The sequence below is a fragment of the Beta vulgaris genome, chromosome 7 (genome assembly GCF_026745355.1).
Source record: "Beta vulgaris subsp. vulgaris cultivar EL10 chromosome 7, EL10.2, whole genome shotgun sequence".
Lineage (NCBI taxonomy): Eukaryota > Viridiplantae > Streptophyta > Magnoliopsida > Caryophyllales > Amaranthaceae > Beta > Beta vulgaris.
Genome location: NC_079208.1, coordinates 963,523 through 986,465, shown reverse-complemented (window position 1 = coordinate 986,465; position 22,943 = coordinate 963,523). Strand labels below are relative to the sequence as shown.

The 22,943-nt window shown below is 33.9% G+C and overlaps 2 protein-coding genes across 3 annotated transcripts; both read left to right on the top strand.

Moving 5' to 3' along the window:
- Window positions 1-1,640: 1,640 nt before the first annotated feature.
- On the top strand, window positions 1,641-13,804 carry LOC104898182 (hypothetical protein). Of its 2 annotated transcripts, XM_010685222.4 has the most exons (9): window positions 1,643-1,906; window positions 2,008-2,070; window positions 2,169-2,224; window positions 4,524-4,617; window positions 6,042-6,102; window positions 10,851-10,932; window positions 12,516-12,571; window positions 13,125-13,188; window positions 13,300-13,804. In XM_010685222.4, exons 1-9 carry the CDS (start codon window positions 1,778-1,780, stop codon window positions 13,358-13,360), a joined length of 666 nt encoding a protein of 221 aa, XP_010683524.1. In that variant the 5' UTR covers window positions 1,643-1,777; the 3' UTR covers window positions 13,361-13,804. The 2 variants fall into 2 exon arrangements, with proteins under 2 accessions (XP_057252185.1, XP_010683524.1); XM_057396202.1 differs by lacking the exon at window positions 12,516-12,571 and having other exon boundaries at window positions 1,641-1,906.
- A 1,747-nt stretch (window positions 13,805-15,551) lies between these two features.
- LOC104898181 (peroxidase A2) lies at window positions 15,552-21,118 on the top strand. Its single transcript, XM_010685221.4, has 4 exons — window positions 15,552-15,804; window positions 15,908-16,096; window positions 16,642-16,807; window positions 19,694-21,118. Exons 1-4 carry the CDS (start codon window positions 15,571-15,573, stop codon window positions 20,107-20,109), a joined length of 1,005 nt encoding a protein of 334 aa, XP_010683523.2. The 5' UTR covers window positions 15,552-15,570; the 3' UTR covers window positions 20,110-21,118.
- Window positions 21,119-22,943: the final 1,825 nt, after the last annotated feature.

Genomic DNA, 22,943 nt, shown 5'->3' with positions numbered 1-22,943 from the left:
CTTAGTACATGAACTTAATAAAATTAAACATAGTTTACACTATTGCGTAAAGTTGATCATACTTTATATAAAAAAAATATAATTTTGTTACAAAATCACAAACAAAAATTATTACAGCGTCTTATTTTTAGCGGTCTTTGTAAATAGTAGTTGGGCCAACAATAAAATTCTAAATAACATATTGCTAGGATATTCAGTCGCCAATTATCATTTAAAAATTCAAACTTATTCGTGGCGATTTGATCAACAAACCACCACAACATGTTATTTATAGAACCAACAAATTAAACATCATAAGGATATCAGACATATTGCGGCACATCAAACAAAAAAACAATCGCAATATTTAATAACCAGTACTATTCAAATTAAAAGTTTGCAATGGTTTGTCTCGTAAAAATCAACTTTTGTGATCCATAAAACGACTTGCTTCTTTTTTGTTCTACTCACATACTACTCTCTCGATCCTCTTTTACTCCTCCATATCTTCGACCAAAAAAACTTCAACCATCTCCCATATACGATTTTTTTTACAAAAAATAGGTATGTTTAGGGTAAAACAAAAAACTTCAATGGATCTAGTGCACAATAACTTATTATGCACCAAGTATTGTGTGATAGTTATATTCATTTGATATGGTAAATTTTATATGATATAGTCAATTTTTTATATAATTCATTTTCGTGTGATACATACTTATTTTGAATTCACAATAAATGATTGTGAACTCTGCCACCTAAGCTTTGTTGATGTTTATGGCTCATAACTTATATGTGTCATTCGTCCATACTTATTCTCAAATCCCAACTCCTCCAAACATACGATCACTTACCACATTTACTTTCACTTCATTTTTACTATCTCTCCCTCTCTTTTAAAAACTCCTAATCAACATTATTTGAACACAATTAAACCTCCAATACATCAAACAACAATCACCATAATCAATTTGTAAACGACAAATCATGAACATAAGGCAATAAAGGGGGGATAAGGTAGAAGTATAAAACACATATCCTCAACCCGTTAAATAGATAGTCTAACTTACATACACGGTTGCTAATCGATCGAGTCGATCGCGAGCAAGTCCCTATTTGTCTCGATTCGAAAATCTGAAAACCTTGCTCGACTCGACTCAGAAACTCGTTAAACCCTTGTTGGACTCGTGCTCGTTAATTTGTTTTGCAACTCGGCTCGAAACTTGACTTGAGCTCGCTAATTCGTTAAGAGTTATAATGGAAAATTAGGTTTACCTTGATTTTCTTAATTTTTTCTTTTGAAAAAATATTAGATTTACTATAACAATTACCTAAACAATAAAAATATATTCAAGGATCTTAAATTAAAATTTTATTGGACTTGGTAAGTTGATCCCTATATCTCTAGTTTTAAATAAACTTTTTTTATTAAATAGAATAAATTTAAGAAAAAAAGTATATAATAAAAATTATCGAGCTATTCGCGAGCTTAAAGAGTCAAGCAGAATTATGCTAAAGTCGTGCTCGTTAAAATTTCGTGCCGAGTCAACGTGTGTCGAGCTAACACAAGTTGAATTTTGACCGAACATTGAGGAGTCGAGTTCAAGTTGCTCGCTAGCTAGTAGGTATATAGAACTATAGAAGTAGAATAAAGCTAAATGAAGCTTTTATCATCATCCAAGAGTGATTGCCTCAACTCTTTGGTCTTTTACTCATTTAGCTTGGAGAAAGCCAAAATTGGGCAAAAACTTAAAAAGAAGTGAGAAGAAGAGCCAAAACAGCTCCATATAACGCAACAATGGCGATCAATGGAGCTGCGATCTTCGCTACAATATCAATGGTGTTTTTGTTATCAATGGCTTCCATTTCTACTGCATATAGACCAGGCGACATTGTTCCTATGAGCAGGATGGGTCAATATCACTCCGTATGTTCTCTCTCTCTTATTCTATGTCGAAGTTACTGTAAATTTCTCAAATTTTCTTTTGTTTTTTCTGGATTGAATGATTGTGATTGATTTTGTTGCAGTCGAGAACTGTTTGGCATGATATTGTTGGTCGTCATTGCCCAATTTTTGCCGTAAATCGAGAGGTGATTTTCTTGTTATTTGTTCTTCAATTGATTTCAGAATTAGGGTTTTCTTTTTACTTTGATTGATTTTGAAGCTCACTGATTTTAGTGTTGCTTAGGTTTTAATCCCTATACCTAAACCAACTGGATACACTGGTGCTGATCCTTATAAAATGTAAGTTTTTTTTTTTGGTTTTTTATGAATAAAATAAATATGTTTAGATATTTTTGAAATTTTCGAATATGGAGCTTATCTTTCTTTATTCCATTCTTTGAGCAATTTTAATTTGAGTGGAACGTGAGATTCTTGTGGGTTGGATTTGTTCTGTTTAGCAATTTGTGTCCTTTTCTTGCAAATATCAATACAGTTGGATTCTATGAGTAAATTTGGGTGGATAAATGGTTGATAAGGTTTAGAGTGAAGCCTTTAGTTAGTAAGATCAGAATATTTTGATGGGGGAAAATAAAAGAGGAATTTTAGGGGACATATATCCTCTAGCTTTACAACTTTAGGATACCCATTTTCTCTTTTTTTGTGTATGTGTGTGTGTGAGTGGGAGCGAGGGATTGTTTTCGGGTCATTGATTCTGAGCATTTTGAGAATAGATTAATGTATTTTTTTCTTATTGACATGTGTTGATATCAAACTTCCTATGCTTGGACCTTAGTCTTTAATGAGACTTTAAAGAGTATACAATTGATGGATTCTCTCTGGGTAGGAATTCTCCTTGTCGCTGGATTATGTTCAGTGGAAAATGAGTCTGCTTTATAGCTCAATTGGATCTGTCAAGATGTCCATGGTCATGAGTTTGTTAGTATATGCCATATTGTTAAGATTGCAGGGACTGAGTTGTCATTTGTTTAGTCTTTGAAAAGCTATATAGCGTTTGTGTATAGAGTTTTATGATTAAGATGGATGAAATTTGGGCCTTCTTCTATCATCTTCCCCCGTAATTCTTTACTATCTTCGTAGTGGCTTCGTAAAAGCCATTATAATCAGCTAATAGCTAATAAGCTTGAGAGATAGGTAAATGACCAAGTTAGTAGTTGCAATGCAAGGCAGGGAGGATTTTGTTCTGCTGTAAACCGTGCTGAAACTTTTGAAACTTGGAAGCACAAGCAGCCTTAAAAGTAAACGTGGGATGGATATTTATTATCTATCATTGGAATTTGGAAGTCTATGTTTCATATGTTTAGAAATTGTATTTGGACTCTTGATTTTACCTCACCTACCCATGCGAGGTGCTTGACATTCCGACATGGGTATGGATACTTCGACAGTTCCTTTTGGGCCAAGGAAAAACTTCATAAAATTCGGACACTTAGATTTGTACCTGTTGGACATGGGTACTCAAGTCTTACTTGCACAGATTATTGTTGATACCCCCTCCATCCCATATTTATCAAGGCATAAAGTTGTAGAAATATAAGTTGTTATTAGATTACCATTCATCATTTTAGTAGAAAAGATGTGATAGGAGAGAATACGAGTATATGTATTGTATTTTGATGGTAAAATATATGTGAAATCAGATAGCAAATAGAGGTAAGGAAATAAGGATAGTAAAAATTTGGTGGAGCCAATTGCCAAAAAATAAATAAATTGGTGGGACCATTCCAAAAAACGAAGTATTGAAACTATTTTGGGACCATTGGAAGAGGGAAGCATTTAAATTTTTTTTAGGATGCAGGGAATAGTATTTTGCTTTTTCGGTGTCCCAAGTTATGTTTACTCGTCTAAGTATTCGGGTAACCTGATAAATGCAGAATGATGCAGTGACGGGCTTTGTTTCTATTAGAAGTTATAGCTGTTTAAGGATTCAAGATATATTGTGTTTTGATTCTGTCCCCGTTGGAACCATGAGCGCCTCTGTGAAATATGCAATTTTTTGTGAGGCATCTTTGGATGAACACCTTCTTGATCTTAACCTTAATAAAATGTTCTAATCGGGGTAGTTGACAGCTCAAGGCACTTAACTCCGTAACCTGTGCATTAACCAAACCCCCCCTAACTTATTTTTGTGGAACTGAACTTTTTTTTACTGATTTCGTATTTCCTCTTATTTACTGATTTTTACGTAACTGAACTTACTGTTATTGAAAATGATTATTTTAAGGTGAATATAAGAGAGCCTAAGACTGTAGGGCTGCTGATTTGTCTATGCAGCTAAAATTCTGGAACTCTTGTCCAGGAACAGTGTTCTCTTTGATGCATGCTATATTCGGCTGAATTGGGCTTTTTATTTTTATATACTCAGGTGTATGTGGGAATAATATAATGGGATGATGGGAACAAAAGGTTTCTTTTTGATACAGCACAATAGGCCTGCTTTATCATTTTTGAATTCACATATTGTTGGTTATTGGCTCTTCTGTACATTCTGCATCGGTGTTCTCTTGTAGAGGATACTAACTGTTTTATAGCTTGGAGAATTGGAGTTTACACCAATTTGACCTATTTCCTCTCTCTGTAGAACGCTCCAAGTTGGTAGGGAAAAATTCTTGATTCCTTGGCTTTACATCATCAATCGAAAGAGTTCTGAGGTCCCAATGATTGTCATGCATTTGGTAAGTGTTAATATTTCTCGGGGTTGTGAAGGCATAGCTTGGCTGCCATTGAACAAGAAGAAAATAGACGAAAGCTTAGTTAGACATTTATATAGTCTTATGTTATATGGCAAACAAATTTTTGTGTTGTTTCTCTTTCTAGTGGCACGAAAGTTCTACTCTTATGCATATCAAGCAGCATTTGTTCTCTTATAATAGACTTGAAGCTCGTAAATAGGTTGCATAATGGACCTCCTTTTGTTTGTTTTGACAATGGAGTTGGAAATCACTTAACCTAAACGAAACATAGTTATTTCATGGGATATGTGACCTGTTTATTGAATAGGTTACGAAGCCTTTCCTGTTCAATTATCTATGATTTAATTTTTTCTAAATCAAATTTTATTGTTTGCATGACTTCTGAATGTACAAGCTTAGCATAAGACGTCTTTAGCACTGCTTATTAGTCTTGCCAACTTTCACATTCATCTATATATTGTCTTCAGGCCTTGTATGCAAATAGGTCCAGCCCTAATTATGTAATGAATGAGTGCATAGAGTGAACTCATTCGATTAATTAGATTGAAAGTCTCTACCAAAACCTGGTCTTTTTGTATGTTGTTTGGGTCTGGTTGTCTTTAACATTCACCTTTGTTTTTCGGTGCTTCCTTCATTCCATATTAACTGTCAATTATGTACCAACCTTTAGGAGGTGCACAAATTGACAAGTAATAGTACATTGAATTTTTTAAGAGAACAAATATTATTCCTTTGATGTTTCAAGGGATAATTAATGTGGAATGGAAAAAATTAGTTTACTAGTCAGAAAGTAAAAGATGGAGTACATCTTAAGCAGTTAAGCTTAAAGTTGCATGTGGGATTATACTTCAGTAAGTTGATAATAGGATCTAAATGACCCTAATAAAAATGAAGATAGAACCTAAATGTGCAGGTTTAGAGGGTTTTGAAGCGCACAAGCCACGATAAGTATTCGCGGAAGAATACTTGGAAGATAAGCAAGCCAAAAGCTCAACTCAATAATTATCAAAATCGATCTCAAACTTTATTGTACAACCTAGGTCTATTATATAGCTAGAGTTTCTTGCTCCGTACGCCAACAAGAAAAAAGTTTTTAAAACTAACCTAACAAAATAATAGTCGAATAATAGCATACCTAGAGAATTAATTAAAAAGTTATAGTAGCCCGATAATGAAGTTTTACACCTTGGAATTTAAAAGCCCCAAAACACCTACAACAAATTCAATAAAACTTAAAACAATAACGAAAGCAAACTAAACACACGTTCCAATTCTTTTCCCTATCATAATTGGTGAAAGAAAAGTCTAGTGTTTGGTCATATGTGGTTTTGCAACTTCAAGTTCTTATATACGGAATCTTGTTAATTGGATCTTTGACTTTTTCTTCCTGATAATATCTGCTGCAGAGATACTCTGGAGGTGATTTGCTTGGTGTAACGGCAAGGGTTGTTGATATGCCTCACCGTTGTATGTTATATTTCTCTATCAACTATATCCTTATAATTTTGTGCTGAGTTGATTATATTGCCCTATTTTCTTTCGATAATGATGTTTTGTAGCAAATTCTTCAAATTGCATACAACTATACAAGTGATTCCTTTATATTTTAAAATTGGATGATCTTGCTGTAAGCCCATTATGTGACAAAGTTGGTTAGCATAAAGAATCTGGAACAGTTAAGTATTTGGCTCTGATTTCCCATTTCGCCTTTTTTAACCAGAAAGGATACAGATTGAGGCTTGTCTTGTGCTTTCTTTATATTTTCAGCTTGGTGCACGGTGCACCAGGTGCTGCGCCTTTGTGTCTCTGTAAATTCGTATTCTTTGATTCTTTATTCATAGCTGTGTTTGTGAAGTGGAAAATAAATCTTCTTATAGTCTCCTCTTAGTCCTATTTGGCTACTGATTTAACCCAGCTTTAGCTAGCCACGTGAGGGCCAGGCTCATGCAAGAAGGATTGCTTATATGCAACTCTATAAGGACTAGTATCAACTCTCAATGTATAGTGTCTTTCAATTTATCACCATTCTGCCAGTTGTATTTCATGGAGGCCAGCCAAGCAGTGTTTCAGTAGCCATGCACCTTGTTGAATCTTGAAGGCCTATTCACATGTCAAAACTTTAAATTGTCCATCGATTGAAGAGAATAGGATATTGACTTATGCAAAGACACATGCTGAAATGTGAATAATTCATACCAAAATTGCATGGTAACGCCTTGTTGTAATCATTGACTCTTGTTTTGAGGTGGCATGCTCTTGGAAACATAAAATAGGAAACAGGAGCTTGTGTCATGGTATTCAAAGGGTGAGTTAGAGTTGATTTCCCGAACACTTATTGTGCCTTTCGTTTACCAACATACTCCCTCCATTGCAATCTGTGGGCCACATTCGACTTTTATGGTCAAGCTCAAAGCTATAGCTTTTGCTGCTATTTTCTCAATCTATCCAAGTAATGACTATAATTAATAGTATTGGGGAGTTACTTCCTCAGGGTAGATGTACCAAGGATAATTCACATTACAACTCAATAATCCCTGTGTCCCATAATGTTTATTCATTGTTCATTTTAGGATGTATTTATTCATTGTTCATTTTAGGATGTAACACGTTCACATACTTTCCACTTATATAATGTCAAATACATTGTCTTCTTTCTGTGGTCTTCACTAGCGTGGGTATTAATTTATCCATAGTTGTGAATTTCATGGAAATAAATCTGGAGCAGTTCATGTTTATTATTTAAAAACCACTAAAGGAGATAAATGTCTATCTCTTTTATTTTACTAGTTTCTTTATAGGTCTGTTTTGTTCAGTCTGGCAGACTCTACGGGATGAGGGAGATTATATTGACAAGTGTATGGTCCAAGTTAGCTAGCTGTGATCATTTCTTCCTAGATATATGCTATATTGTAGCTCTAAGTAGGACTATTTTTCAATTACAATAATTTGCTATTGACACTTAGCACTTACCATTTTAGTAGAAACCTTTGTTTTTGGGGGGTTAGCATTTAGCAATGTCTTAGGGAAAGAGAACTCCTAAAAGCAGCCTTTCTCTTATCTTAGATAGCTGCAAACTGAATGGCTGCAGGGTGGAGATGAGGAAACTAAGACCGAAACGCGAAAGCAAAGGCTATCGACCAACCATAGCTCTTTGGATTTGAAAACCCTAGGTCTGTCCTACAAATAGAAAATATAGGCTAGCGAGTTGAAGCAATAGCCAGAGATTAGGAGGTGCGGAAGGAAGCAAGGGAAGGTTAATAAATAAGAAAAAAGGGAAGACGATTGGCATGTAGAATAGGTAGAGTATGACTTCTTTCGTAATTAATTTAGCCGGAAAAAGCAGTTTTTGTCAAGCAAAAGAAAAATTCAAGGCCAATCAGAAGATACCCTGAAACACCTTAACGAAGGTGAGGGCTTCCTACACAGGAACTCAATAAAGTAAACAAAACAACTTTGATGCTATAGAAGCTAAGAAGTTACTATTTCATGGAAATCTACACTAATTTTAATCCTAGAAGCATCCGTTGTGCGAAGTTGGGTATCACTAAGATTAGCGTTGCTATGACTTGAAACCTTATAGCAGCCTCATAAACCAATTACAAGAATTTTCTTTGGTTAAAATAACTGTGATATTTCAGGTTGGCCGGAGGGAGTTAAAGTGGACTTGTGGCAGTGTTGGTGATGTTAGATCACTAAAGGAGGAACCATGACCAATGATTAGTGAATGAAGATGAGGCTTTGTAAATAACGAGATTGAGGGAAAGTGGACTTGCTTTAAGAATATTTTGGAGTACTTGGTTCTGAAAAATAGAAGAATCTTTTAGCAAAAGATGAACTAGATATAGTTGCTGGAGATGCTTCTTTCATTTTTGGATGACAGTGTCTTTTATAATCCATGCTTAGACTTAGAGCTTAAAGATGATGATTGGTTGAATTGGATGGAAAAGGGTAATTTAGGTCGATTCACCTTTTAAAATAAGAATAATTTGTTTGAGCTTGATGAATAACATATGTTGAGATGGTTTTGATTGTAGCTCCATCTTTGAGAGGTATAGGATGAGGGAGAGAGAGGCCTTTCAGACAAAAGATCATAGAAGTTGTTTTTGATAGAGAGATGGAAATGTTGTCTAAACATGACAAGTTTAGGAGTCTATAGTGTTTCAAAGGATGAAGTCTGTTTTATGAATTATAATGGAATAGTTAGTAACTGGATATGAGTACAAACTTCACTTCAGTGATCTTGTTAGTTGTTACTAAGTGACTGTCATTGTGGTCCAAATTTTCGGACCTATAAGTCTCAATTTTGGATGTGTACAAGATTATGGTCAAAGTGCTTTCAATTTGGCTTCTTTTTATGCTTACCATAATTATTTCTTTGCAAGAAAGTGGGTATCTGGAGGTCTGCAAGTTTTTCAATGCAGCTTCAACAGATTATAAGGTGGTAATTGATATTAGGTGGAAAATTTTTCTGAGTTAGATTATGTATAGGCTTATCATGAAATGAGACAGGACTTCTTTAACAAACATTTTTCTTATGTTCACTGGAAGCATTGTTGGAGGCTTTGGGATAACGGTATGGTGGCTTGGTCTTAGGCTTACTAGGTGGCTTTGTGCATCACAGATTCATTCTCCCTTTCACTTTTCATATTGGTAATGGATGTCCTAAGTTGTTTGATCTTTAGGGAAGAAGAGTATGTTTGTACTGATGATTCCTCTTATTGTTATTCTTTGTGTCATGAGACAATGTATCTTTTTCAGGTTAGCAAGATCTATCATACACATCCTTCATTTGAATAACTTGGAGACAGTAATATATTCGCATGTTTCTTGACAACATTTAGCTCATTAAGTCTAGTATCATTAATCAATGCTGACTTCTCGTTTGAGTTTCTTATATAGGCCTTTCGCTTTGATGTTTATATTGCTCTTGAGCTTCCCACCTAATATAATCTCATGAAGTGCTAATAGGAGGTTTCCCTTTTTTCCGCATTTCAATCAAGGAAGGGTCTCAAGGCTAGAAAAATAGAAGCAAAATTTTCCTTTAATGCGTTTTATGTCACCATTATGAAGTTTCTTGTTTAGCATCTCTTGTGTTTTGTTAAGTTCTGGTTTATGTGTCGTAGAAGATATTTGATTTTAGTGGTGAAGCTTAGGATAGCTAGACTATCTCCCTATTATTAACTTGCCTTCTGAACTCTGAAGTAAAGATCCCATGAGACAGTAGCACCTAGCTTAAGAGACTTGGAATAGAGATCCAAAATAGATTTGTTCATAGAAGTAAGAGAAACTATGCAAAAGAGGAGAGATATGTCGAAAGCCTACTTTCCCCATCCATACACATTCATTGCCTCACTTTATCTGTTTTCTAGCACCCTAACTTTTGTTTTTTTATCTGAAGTCCGCATTATGTCCAAGTATCTTTTTTCCAAAAGTATCCTGTTTGTTATGTATGTTGAACTTATATACATTTTGATGAACACTTCATTATGGTAGGCCACTTTGTAAAATTAGTAAGTTAAAATTTTGAAGTTTTTGGTATTATCCTTCATGATACCATCAATGAAGAGTTCTAAAGAAAGACTACATTGATAGGGATGTAAAGCTTGAAATTGTGTAGGATGGTTGCTGTGACTTAACTCAAATCTTCCTACATAGCTGTCAATAAGTTGTGGCCTATTATTTGGGGAACAATGGGAGTATTTCTTAATCCTATAGGAGAAGGATCTGGGTGAGATATAATTTGATTCTACAACAATTGTGCTTTAGTGAGCTTGTGTTTTGAAAGTGTTGCAAATAGAACATCAGATTAAACTGTCTGCTGCTGCGGCCTGCGTGTCAGATCGTGATGCAAAACTTTCACTTCTAATTTTCGCCAAAAGAGCATTGTGTATTGTACTCCATCACTTAAAAGAGATAAATTATATATGGGAATTTAGAGCTTTCGGTAGTCGGAACAGTTTCTCTCTCTCATTTTCTTTTTTCCCCCTTTTTCTTGTTATTTTTAGAGAGTGCAGTCCTTGATGATCCCCCTCTACAGTATCTTATGATCTGTTTGTCTTCTAACCCCGATTTTTTCATTCAGTGATTACTGTTGGGATTAATAGATTGTCATAGTGCATTTCAAAGCTTTCTTCATCAGAGCAACATAAAACAGACTAGATGGAGGTTGGACTGGAGGCTGATCTGGTTTTTTACCTGTCTCTTTTTCCTTGCAGATGTTGAAATTCATCCAGACATACGTAAGCAGTTCTGGGATCCCCAACATTGGCCAAAACATGTGCTTGTCAGATACACGTGGTTAGTGTGGATGCTGAACTTAAAATAATTTCCTCATAACGCACCCATGCTTATGCTTTTCATTTTAATTTTACAGTTTGACCACAGATTATCAGCATTTACTTTATCTAGTTTCCAGAAACAAATGTCATTAGTTTAAATAACTGAATCTATATTCGCAATAATATTGAAGAAGCCCTAGGCAAACAGAGAATTAAGTGGGAGCTCATTGCTCAATGGTAGAGCTCCTGCTTGGTTGGGGGTTTGATTTCATCGGGTTGATTTCATCAACCCCCCAAGTTGGGTATGTTCGCGGTAATTGTAGCCTCTCGGGAAAATCAATGACTGCATCTTTGATGCACTGCTAGTACATCCGAGAATTCTTAATTGGCTAGTTGGAAATAACCCCGAACAGAAGATTATCCCGGACCTACACCGAGGTATGGACGGAGATATGAAAATATGATCTACTAGAATTTTTTGTGGGAAGTATTTTACAACACATTCAAGGACATTCTTTCTCTTTCCTCTGACCTTCATTCTTTAGAGTGTATTTTCCGCCATTTCTTTCTGTGTTATTAGGCACTTTTAACTCTTTTCAATGAGAGCCTTTGCTGTCATGGAAGAATGGAAGTGACTCCATATGTACTGGATATTCCACTGAGGAAAACTAGGGTAATATAGAGTAACCAGAATGAGAACTTGATCACTAGAATAGTAGGGTTTCATGAAGACTTGATAGCACACACGAAGGCATGGAAACTTGTCATGTTATCTTTCTTAGTAACACTTAAGGTAGCAGAATGTTGCCTATATACTTATGCAAGGAACAAAGACTATTTGTGATGTCAATTTAGACCGGTGCACCCAGCACAACCTAAACTCTATCATTTATGAGCTTATTATTGGTGTTGTTACAACGTGAAATGAGTCTTCAATTACTTAGTATTGTGGCATTAGATATCTTGGAAACTTTTGCACTGATGTGGTGGTGCTATACTGCTATCTCCTTGACTTATCTAGACTGTACATTAATTCAAGATAATTATCAGGCCTATGCTAGTATATGCTACGATTAAAGCCTATCTCATATAACTGGATACCTCTAGTCATTCTCATCAATTTGATTTCAATGTGGGCTCCTAGAATACCCATTTTCTTTTAACTTTTCCCATTTCACTTTTCCTTTCTACTCCCTCTGTTTCTTTTTAATCTACACATTTTCCTTTTTAGTCTGTTTCTTTTTTAATCTACACACTGTTGCTTTTTCTATTTTTGGTAACATATCACATCTACTTTCTCCTCTTTTTCCACCCATGTCATTCACTTTTTAATATTTTAACCCACTCTTTTGTTTCTCTCTCTCACTTTTCAGTTTCTCTCTCATACTTTTGTACTTCCTCCTTGGTTCTCCCCCAGAGTGAAGTGAAAAGAAACGGAGGGAGTAGTCTTTTTGTGTTAAACCTGTTAGATGCCTTCCGGTGTGATTTCGAGAAGTTAGATTTTCTTCCATGCAGATAGTCTGGTTGGATGGATGTAACGTTGAATGCTTCAATTTGTCTCTCCTTTCTTGGCTGATTTCTGTGTCTTGTGATGCATTACAGGGAAGAACGCTCAGAGATAGATGTCAATTCTGGATTTCTTTTCCTCTTTGGGTCAGGTAATTACCACGTTATTCTAATGACCTTATCTTGGTGAATTCTCATCGAGTATTGCAGAAGTATAAGCTCCAGTGCTCAACTCTCTAATTAGAACACTTGAACAAGAAATTAGAACCCAAATGTTGTGAAATTATATCCAACCTACCTTGCAGCAGGCTGGTTTAAAATCAATGGATTGTTTAGGTAATGGAAAGTAACTTCTATACTAGCTTTTTAGTATCTTCAATGAAGACATTCTGAAACTAAATCTCATAATGGATGGTAAAGTTCTTGTACCTTTTTGGTGTGAATTTTATGCATCAATGACGCTAAAAACTTACCCCCTCCTTTTCTTTAGTTACCTTTTTGTGGTCAAAGTTAGAGAGCTTAAATTGATATTGCTCATTAATAATGTCAATTTTTTTAACATCATCACATGATTTGTTATATTCATCAGCTTTATATAATTATACGTAATATCATATATTAACGGTCAAATGTGTGCATTGAAAACCGCGTGGGCAACTCAATATCTAGTCATGCAATTGATGGTTTATTCTGTGCTTTGAACAGGTCTTCTGCTATCAGTTACTTTGTCAATCTATATTTTGCAATCATCTAAAGAGAAGATTGCAAGGTACAGTGTCCTCTGGCCTCTCTATTTGCAGTCATTGAGCTAATCAATGTTCCAAGTTCTATCTCAGATGGCATCCTCATTTCGAAGTTTGATTTTGTTGCTCTGTTCCAGGTTTGTGAGAGAAACTGTTGCAGATAGTAATATGTCTGGTGGAGTAGAGAAGGTCGAATAATCCGCACAACTTTCGAGCTGTAGTTACCTGTAAGCAATTCCTTTGTTCATAAATCATCGACATGCTGTAGAATGGAATTCACATAGAACTGGCTATATTCGCGTGGACTCTACTCTCTACATTTCTCCTCAAGAACTGGTGTTAGACTCCTGACATTCTGACATGAGTATGGATACTTTGACACTTCATTTTGGGTTGAAATCGTGGAACTTTTTTTGTAAATGACTGAGTCGGATACTTGGATACGTACCTTGTCAAACACAAGTACTCAAGAGTAACAACCATGCAAGATAGCTCAGATGACCTCATCATTATTATAAGGATTTGCATAGGAGCTGGAAAAGGTTTTGTATACTCAACTAACCTATAATCTTTGTTAAGAATCCTCAGAATATTATAAATATTTAGTTTGTGAAAGGCTATAATTTGTCCTTTTTTTTGTTACTTCTTTTTTGCTTGCAGTTTTTTTTATTCTTTTTTAATTTTTGATTGGTGGAGGGGGAAGGCTTATCGAAGTTTAGTTGGTTGCGCCTCTTTGTCATCATTTAATTGAAAAGTAGAGTGATAAAAGCATTACTATTAAATAGGTAACGGAAAAGATAATCTATATTGCTCAAAATCTGTTGCCAAAATTTGTTTCTATATAACTCATTCTTTCTAGAGAGCTTGAGGATGATGATAGTAGGTTATATGGGATGCAAAACTCCTAATTAATGTATAGAAACTGACACAAATATTAATAATTCTTATTTTCAAATTTTAATTTAATAATCTTTATCTCCAAAATTTTACCAATCAATCTGTTTAAATATGTTTCTTAATATATATCATATTGTATAACTGATTGATATTATTTTTTATTATAATTTTATATTTGATATTTAAAAATATTAATGTTCATAAATAATTTTTTCACACTTGTATGAGCCCAATTTCTAGTGAAAATTTGAACATTAAAAAATTGACTTAAATAAATATAGACCCTTTCCAAAATAGACGTAAACCCCATCAAGCCCGACCCAATTCGACACGTAGTGGCAGATTGGATTCATATATATTTGTCTTTATTGAGCCTATATAAACCTATTATAAATCTTGCTAAAGTCTCATTATGGTGACATTTTTGGGGTTTTATTTTCCTCATTTTGACATGAATGCAAAGAAAAAGGACCATGAAAGTAATTAGACTCCAACTCCGCAACTCGGGTGAGAAGTTGGATGATTGAGGCATGGAATAAACATATATGTCACCACGTTGGCAAATGATTTTTTCCCTTTGAAAAACATATGTGATACAAATATAAATATATATCGTTACAAATCAAATATAGACCTTTTTGGCTTTTTGCAAACACTATAAAACATTTTTAAAATATGAAATTAATCCAGAAATTGATATGTTAAACTTTCAGTTTGGAAATCCATATGTTAAAATTTTACTTTTGGAAATTCATTTATTCATTCAATAAAATCATATTTGTTCAATATTTGGAAAATTAAATGCAATTTCTACAAATCCATGTAAATATTTATATTTAATCTGAAGATTCACATAGTCATTGTAATAAATGTTATGGAGATCTCTGAAAACAATCTTTATTTGCTTTAAATCCATATACATACCATCTAGTTTATAAATATAAATAAATTTACCGTGTAGTAAAAATGTACTAACAAATTAACTCAAGAAAAGCATAAAAATAATTTTTCTGGAAATACCTTTTACATTCTATCATGTATATTAGCAAGGAGAGAAAGAAATCGGCGATTCCTCTCTTACAAAAGATGAGACTTAATCTCGGAATCAACTGCTCGTATATCAAGTTTTTAGACCGCCAATGTCTAACTTATCATTTTGTTTTTTTTGAAAAAAAGGAGGTATTCCGAAGATTTTGTTTTCCGTGGTCAGGTAGCAATGTAACATATTCCACAAGTTTAATCATACATGTCATTTCAAATTTCCAGTAAGTTTGGCATAGTGGAAATACATGACACATTATGGGGATAGCACCAAGATGTTTATACATAGACCAGAACAAGCATTGTATGCACTTAAACCGTGAATATCATCAGTTAACCCACCAAATAATTTTGTTGTCTACCAGCAAAAACGTCCAAACTTTAATTAATCCAATTAACTATATATATGTACCAGGAACATTAATCCTCAAATCTCAACATACAATCTTAATATACAAGCAATTTTAAAGATGTGGACTTCATGCAATTACGTAACCATTGTTTCTATCAACATGTTGGTGTTTTTGATCATGTTACTTACCAAACTACCTTCTTCAATGGCTCAACTGAGGCCAGATTTTTATGCTAATTCTTGCCCACACGTCGAATCGATCGTTCGAAACGTGGTACAAGAGGTTATGTCATCTGATCCTAGCATCGCCGGAGGTCTTCTTAGACAGCAATATCATGATTGTTTTGTTAATGTATGTTCGTGCACTTTTGCTCTATACTTCTATTACAATCTTTTTGAAAGTAGATAATGTTTTGTTTTGTTAGTCTATTACATATTGCATGTTCTTGTTGTAGGGATGTGATGCATCAATCCTGCTAGACAATAGTGCCACCATTCGAAGTGAGAAAGATTCGATAACAACGAAATTCGGGAAAAATTACGATGTTATTGACAAGATCAAGTATGCCATTGAGGCTTCTTGTCCTGGAGTTGTCTCTTGTGCTGATATTATTGCTCTTGCAGCCGAGAGTTCGGTCTCCTTGGTATTACTACTGCATATATATGATGTTCTTACTCTTTGTATTTTCTTCCAGAAACAATAGTCTTTTATATCCATATGAGCCACGAAGACAATACAAAGAAGGAGAGGAAGGATTCCAACCTATGACCTATCGTTCACATCACCTCAATCTTAACCACTAGGCCAAGACATCCTTGATTCCAGAAACAATAGTCTTTAGTGTTTAAAGTTCTACATCTCTACCATACTAATTAATATAGTCACCCGTTGAATTAATATGAGACAACTTAAAATCTTACTTATCATATATATAAATTAAAGTGATTTATTACATTAAAACAGGAGTAAAATAATAATTTTCCAACCCTTGGTACGTTGTAAAGAATAATCACCATTGCTATATATTTTAGGACACGCCTAAAAAAAGATTGTCACTTATTTCGCTCTACAATCAAATTGTGTTTTTGACCATTGAATATTTTTTTGGTATGGTAAAAAGCGACTAAACGCAGTGATATAAAATTTACCCCGAATTATTTGTGTTACTAACTAATTTAACTATTGCAGTCAGGAGGGCCTTCATGGACTGTGATGTTAGGAAGAAGAGACAGTACGACAGCGTATCAAGCCGAAGCCAACAGAGATCTTCCTGCTTCTTTCTCTAACTTCACCACTCTTTCTTCCAAGTTCTTAAATAAAGGCCTCAATCTCACTGACCTCGTTGCATTGTCTGGTAAGTTTATAGTAATTTAGTCATAAGCGAGCCATCTCAAATGTTATTGCTAATGAGAGTTAAACTAGTATTTGGGACCGGACATTGCTCTGGGTTGGTATTGTTTTCCGAACTTGATACGTATTTTTTTCCATTTCCATTAACATATACTACCTCCGTTTCTTAATAAGTGCAACATTTCCCTTATTTGGAATAGTCACAATAAGTGCTACCAAGCTCAAAATGGTAAAAAAAAGTTCAATATTATTACAAATATGCCACCAAAAAGCAAGAGGGGACCACAACTTTTTTGTTTCATCACTTGAATTACTTTACTTTATTGTGGTCCCAACTTTCTCTTTCTACATTTCTTGGTATTCCCCCACTTTCTCTATGTTGCACTTAGGGCCTGTTCTCTTCGGCATAAAACAGCTGAACTGAACTGAACTGAACTGAACTGAACTTATCAAAGCTGAACTGAACTGAACTGAACTTATCGGAGCTGAACTGAACTGAACTGAACTTATCAGAGCTGAACTGAACTGAACTGAACTGAACTGAACTGAACTGAACTGAACTGAACTGAACTGAATTGAATTGAATTAAATTGAATTGAATTATATTTGAAATAAATTGAATGTAATAAATATATAATAATATTTTAAACAATAATAATATGAATATTAAATAATAATTATAATGATAAGTAATAATAATGAATAATAATAATAGTAGTATTTTGAATATCTTTAAATGATAGTTATAAATAAATAATATTAATAATCATAATTAATAATAATAATAATTAATGATAGTAATGATAATTAATAATAATTATTTTATATTATTTGTATTAATATATTAATACTTGACGATGATATATAATAACAATAATATCTAAGAAGTAAATTAATATTACTATTTTAATAATTAGATTTAATAATTTAAAAATATTTAGTAATAAAAATAATGATTGGGTTGGACCGCGAAAATTAAATCATAAACCGTCTTGACGCGATTTGATTGGTTTATGGGCTAAAAAAAGTGGGTTTATTTGTGCTTTGACCTAAACCATGTTCCTCCTAATAATAATAGTAATAATAATTAGTAAAGCTATAATAAAAAAATATATAGAAACAACAACAACAACAATAATAATAATAATAATACTTAATAGTAATGATATATATTTAAATAATAATAATAATAATAGTAATTAGTAAAATAAATTATACCAACATAATAATAATAATAATATTTAACAAAATGGTTATAAAAGAATAGAGCTGAACTGAACTGAACTGAACTGATCTGAACTGAACTGAACTGAACTGAACTTATTGGAGCTGAACTGAACTGAACTGAACTTATTGGAGCTGAACTGAACTGAACTGAACTTATTAGAGCTGAACTGAACTGAACTGAACTGAACTGAACTGAAAATAAGCTGGGGAGAACAGGCCCTTATTAAGAAACGGAGGAAGTATTAAAGAAACTCAACGGTTAAAAGGTACAAATATAATAATGTAGACACAAGCATGACTACAAGTTGGTTGAGATGGTAATTGTGTCATGTATAATAACAAGAGGTCATCAATTTAAATCTTGTTGCAAGCTAATTTTACTTTTGTTAATTGACATGATTTATGTACACAATTCTAATGGAGTAACAGAGTTGCCACGTGACGTATATACATTGTCAAACACGCCTTTAATATATTTGTATAGATTTGGTCCTCACAGGTAGTTGATAGTGATAATATACTTGGATGTTTGATGGTCATGATGGAGTAAACGATGATAATGAAAGCTGTCCTAGATATAGCAAGAACCGGGTCCAATGATTGAGGTTCACTTATATTAATGCTACACTTCGACTAATTAGGCCTTGTTTGGTTGACAAAATAAATCATGGGAAGTGCAAATTCCTAGGAAGTAGAAGTATATGAAGTTGTTTGGTTGACAAAACCATGGGAATTTGCACTTCCTAGGAAGTTCTACTTCCTCCAAAATGGAGGAAGTTACTTACCTAGGTCCCCCTAGGTAAGTAGAGCTTCCCATAGGAAGTTCTACTTCCCATTATCAACCAAACACAATTTCACATTTCTTAAGAATTTCAAATACATGGAAAAAATAACTTCCTAGGAAGTCATACTTCCTAGGAAGTATGACTTCCTATATACAACCAAACAAGGCCTTAATATTCAGTTATTGGTTTAAAAAAAATTACAAAAATTAGATTTTTGACGATATACATTGAGACTAAACCATCAAAATATTAAATAATAGCATTTGTTTTTCATATATCTGTAAAACTAATGTCATCAAAATTAGTATATAGATAGTATAAAATGTTCAATATTTCATGTATTGAGAAAGAAAGCTAGTTTACAGAAAGATTTATGACAAAAAGGCTATTGATATACCATGACAATGGTAAAAACTGACACGATTTGAAAATAAGCAAGTTGTCCAATATGAACTACTAGTAGTTACTAAATAGATTAGGTTAAGATCAATTTATCAAACACAAACCCGAAACTATAAAAGAAGTTACTTGCTAAACTATTATCAACATCACGTGGCTAGTAAGGAGCAGTTGGAGGAGAATTCCCCTTACTACTCCCCCTTCTTTCAAGTGCTTGAGCCTCTGGGTAAGAGCCTGTGCGAGGACAATCTAGAGATCAATTAATTCATTTAAAGTAGTTAATTAAGCAACACACTCATTTCCATGTTCCAGGTCATGAATCATTTAATAAATTGGTTCGATCGGAGACTTAGATTTCTCAATTTATCAAATAAACGGGTCGAGTTAGTGATGAAGAAATGCAACTATTAGCTTGAAGTCACAATCCAATACTTTTTGAGATGTTCTATTGCCAACTTTTTTCACATTTGAATGTGTAGGTGGTCATACAATTGGAGTTGCTCATTGCTCCACAATCAAATCTCGACTCTACAATTTTGCTCCTTCTGGAAGCCCAGAACTAAATTCATCATATTTAGCAAAGTTGCAAGAAATCTGTCCACAACACAGCAATGTTGATCGTGTAATAGGCCTTGATCTCAGAACCCCCATAAGATTTGATAATAGTTATTTCATCAATCTTGTGCAAAATAAAGGCCTCCTAATCTCAGATCAAGATTTATTTTCAGCTCCTGATTCTCTTACTGTAGATCTTGTCAAGATTTACAGCAGTAACCAGAAAATTTTCTTTGATCATTTTGCTCATTCAATGATCAAGATGGGCAATATCAATCCTTTGACCGGGAACGATGGCGAGATACGATCAAATTGTAGGAAGCCTAATAGTGCAAATTAGAAACTAAAATGTAATTCCATCATGCATAGTTTTACTTAATTTTGTTTCATATTGCACTATTGCTAATAATTATAATAAGCAGATATTTGCCCATAGCTTGCGCATTTTATGTTATAACTAGTGTGTGGCCCGGGCGATGCCCCGGGGTTACTGTTAACATGTTTATATGGTTTAACTTGTGTGTTTATCATTTGTAATACCATGTAGTTAGTAAGTTGCTCTATGCACGAATAATTTTGACCAGAATTCATTGTCATTCTTACTTTTGAGACAGTGGAAATATGTCAAGTGTGTGTTAAACCAATACTGAAAAACATCATAAAGTGCATAACAATTTCTTTTTGGCAGACAATGCTCTTATTGTTGTAGCTAAGCATCATAATCTTTTTTGTTGTTGCTTCGATTTGAGCTTTGCTATATACTTGGTTGGCTACTTTTTGGCGGTTGGGTTGTCATGTTGTTCTTCTTCCCTGCATTTTTGTTATATGTATAATACATGGGTTAGTTTTTGCGATGGTTGTCATGGTAATCGTTTGTATTGATTTTGTGAGTGTAATGTCTTACACAATGTTTCTGTTCCTCTTTTTTGTGGTATTTTCTGCTTCTTCAGTTTGTGTTGGTTCACCAAGGAATTGACTTTCTATATTTGTGTCTTCACCACTGTCATCGAGTACTTGGCTTCCTTGGCTTCCCGTTTCGACCGTTGTTGGATTTTTTGCATTTATGATGTCTGCATCTTGTCCTTTCTCCTGCAATTATGAATATCATGTATGTGTTAATCGTTTACGGTAAAAAAAAATATTTATTTTGTTGGTTTATACTTTTTTAATGCTTGCCATATCTTTGTGTTGTTGTTCCTCGTATGATTTTTCTAGTTGGTAGTTTGTCTCAAATGTCCTTTGGCAAATCAGCTCAGTTGTCTCACTCCTTGTGGTGAGCTTGACTCTGAACGCAAAATTTTTTCCAATACAAATTTGTAGCCGTTCTGTCACCTTCTCATTGCCATTTTCCTACCAATCAAGAAACTCACTAAGTTAACAACCAACTTCTTAAAAAATTCTATGTTAGTCAATTACATAGACATGTCGATTAGTTTATAAATCATGGTTGTTTATGAAAAAGTGTGTAGAACATGGAGCTTTAAGATTTGGCCATGTACAAAATATAAGTATCTTAAGAAGTACTGAATAAAGCAAAAGGGTTTTTGGTGCCAAATGTAGTCCATAATAGAAAGTTGAATTCTGTTATAACTACTTTTTCCTATTTTAACATTTAGCTTTACTCTACTAAATTGTATAAATATGAGTTAAGACTCATTGTAATGATCATTTAGATAACAAACACAATATAAGTTCTAAATGTCTCCTCTATTTTGTCTACTTCTTCTATACTTTGTATATTCTCTTAGTTTTCTATTTGAATCACAAATGTGTCAAGAATTCCTCGTGTTGCGAAGACCAAGTACACAGACGCACAATCTTTGAACTTGGCATGATATTTCTAAATTTTCATATTACCTTTTTCTGCAAATCCAACAACTTGTTCACTGGGCTCCCAATAACTCTTTCAGCTTCTTTATCGAATAATGCGAGTGGAACACATGCACTCCCATCATCGATGTCAACTGTTAGAAGATACCTGTAATTGTGAGGAGGTAAACATAGTAATTTTTCAGTCATGGGATTGGAGAGGAGAGGCAGGTCAAGCAAGAAAAGTCAAACTTTGCATATAACATTAGTTAAATGACTATTGTATAAGATCATAAAGTTATGAAGAAAAGCATTATTAAGTGTTATTAACATTATGTTGTAGTAATTCGTCTTAATGGTTTGGATAAGACTGTAAGAAAGTTTATTGTCAACCATCAATTTGTTAGTGGTTGTTTACCTTATCTTTGGGTATTTGACCACAACATCACACTTGGTACAGGTCGAATCTCATCGATCTTGGTCTTGCATGCGTCGCACGAGTTGTAATGCCATTTTTTGTGAAGATATATGCTTGTAATTTTGGCACTGCAAGTAAAAGTTTCCTGTAGATTTTGATTTTTAGTTGAGATTTTTTTTTTGAGATATTTGGTAAAGAAAGTTTTTAAACTATCGTAGATTAGTATGTTATGAGTCATATGATACCTTTTCTCCTGGGTCCTTTTGCAAAATGTCTTCTAGCTTTTTTCTGTTCCGGAACATGGCTTGTTCTGGTGGTTCATGTGGGTGTGGTTGCAATGCTTTAATTGGTTCCATTTCATCCCCCCTATTTATGCATGCATGATTTGGTTAGTTGTGTGTGAATTAATGTTTGTTTGGAGAATACATTATTTGGAATGATTTTTGGGTTTTTGAGACGTACCTCTGTTTAAAGCCTTCTGATTCCGGAATGTCTTTGTTGAAGTATATTTTTGTTGCGCTAGTTGAGTTCAATTGGTATCTTCCTGTAAGATATGTGAATGCTAAGAAAAACTAAAACTTAGAAAATCTTAAGTTCAATTGTATTCGTCATTTTCATCATTCACCCGTTTGAATTTCGTAAATCTCAATAATATCAACATCAAAGATAAATAAGGAGGAAGATGATGAGTATATGTAATGGAAAGATTATTTTTCGGTTTTCAAGTTTGAGTAATAGAGAATGAAGAGGTTGTGTTTTTCTTTCTTTCACCTTGGTACATATTCACTTTTGTCGAAGTGATGATTACTACTTTGCAGGTTATCTCTTTTGTTTTCTCGATGTCAATCAAATCTGCTTTTGGTCCCCACAAAGTGACTGTCACCTTCAAATTGCTGTATGAGTTGATTAGTGCATTAGGGTAGTGAATTTCTTGTTTAAAATCCTTG

What these genes read in the sequence shown, in the direction of transcription:
- LOC104898182 (XM_010685222.4), top strand. Translation starts at nt 1,778, where the DNA reads ATGGCGATCAATGGAGCTGCGATCTTCGCTACAATATCAATGGTGTTT. An exon ending in GGATGGGTCAATATCACTCC is followed by an intron (nt 1,907 to 2,007) that starts GTATGTTCTCTC and finishes ATTTTGTTGCAG; the next exon opens with TCGAGAACTGTTTGGCATGA. An exon ending in TCTTTTCCTCTTTGGGTCAG is followed by an intron (nt 12,572 to 13,124) that starts GTAATTACCACG and finishes TGCTTTGAACAG; the next exon opens with GTCTTCTGCTATCAGTTACT.
- LOC104898181 (XM_010685221.4), top strand. Translation starts at nt 15,571, where the DNA reads ATGTGGACTTCATGCAATTACGTAACCATTGTTTCTATCAACATGTTG. An exon ending in CCGAGAGTTCGGTCTCCTTG is followed by an intron (nt 16,097 to 16,641) that starts GTATTACTACTG and finishes TAACTATTGCAG; the next exon opens with TCAGGAGGGCCTTCATGGAC. An exon ending in TGACCTCGTTGCATTGTCTG is followed by an intron (nt 16,808 to 19,693) that starts GTAAGTTTATAG and finishes TTGAATGTGTAG; the next exon opens with GTGGTCATACAATTGGAGTT.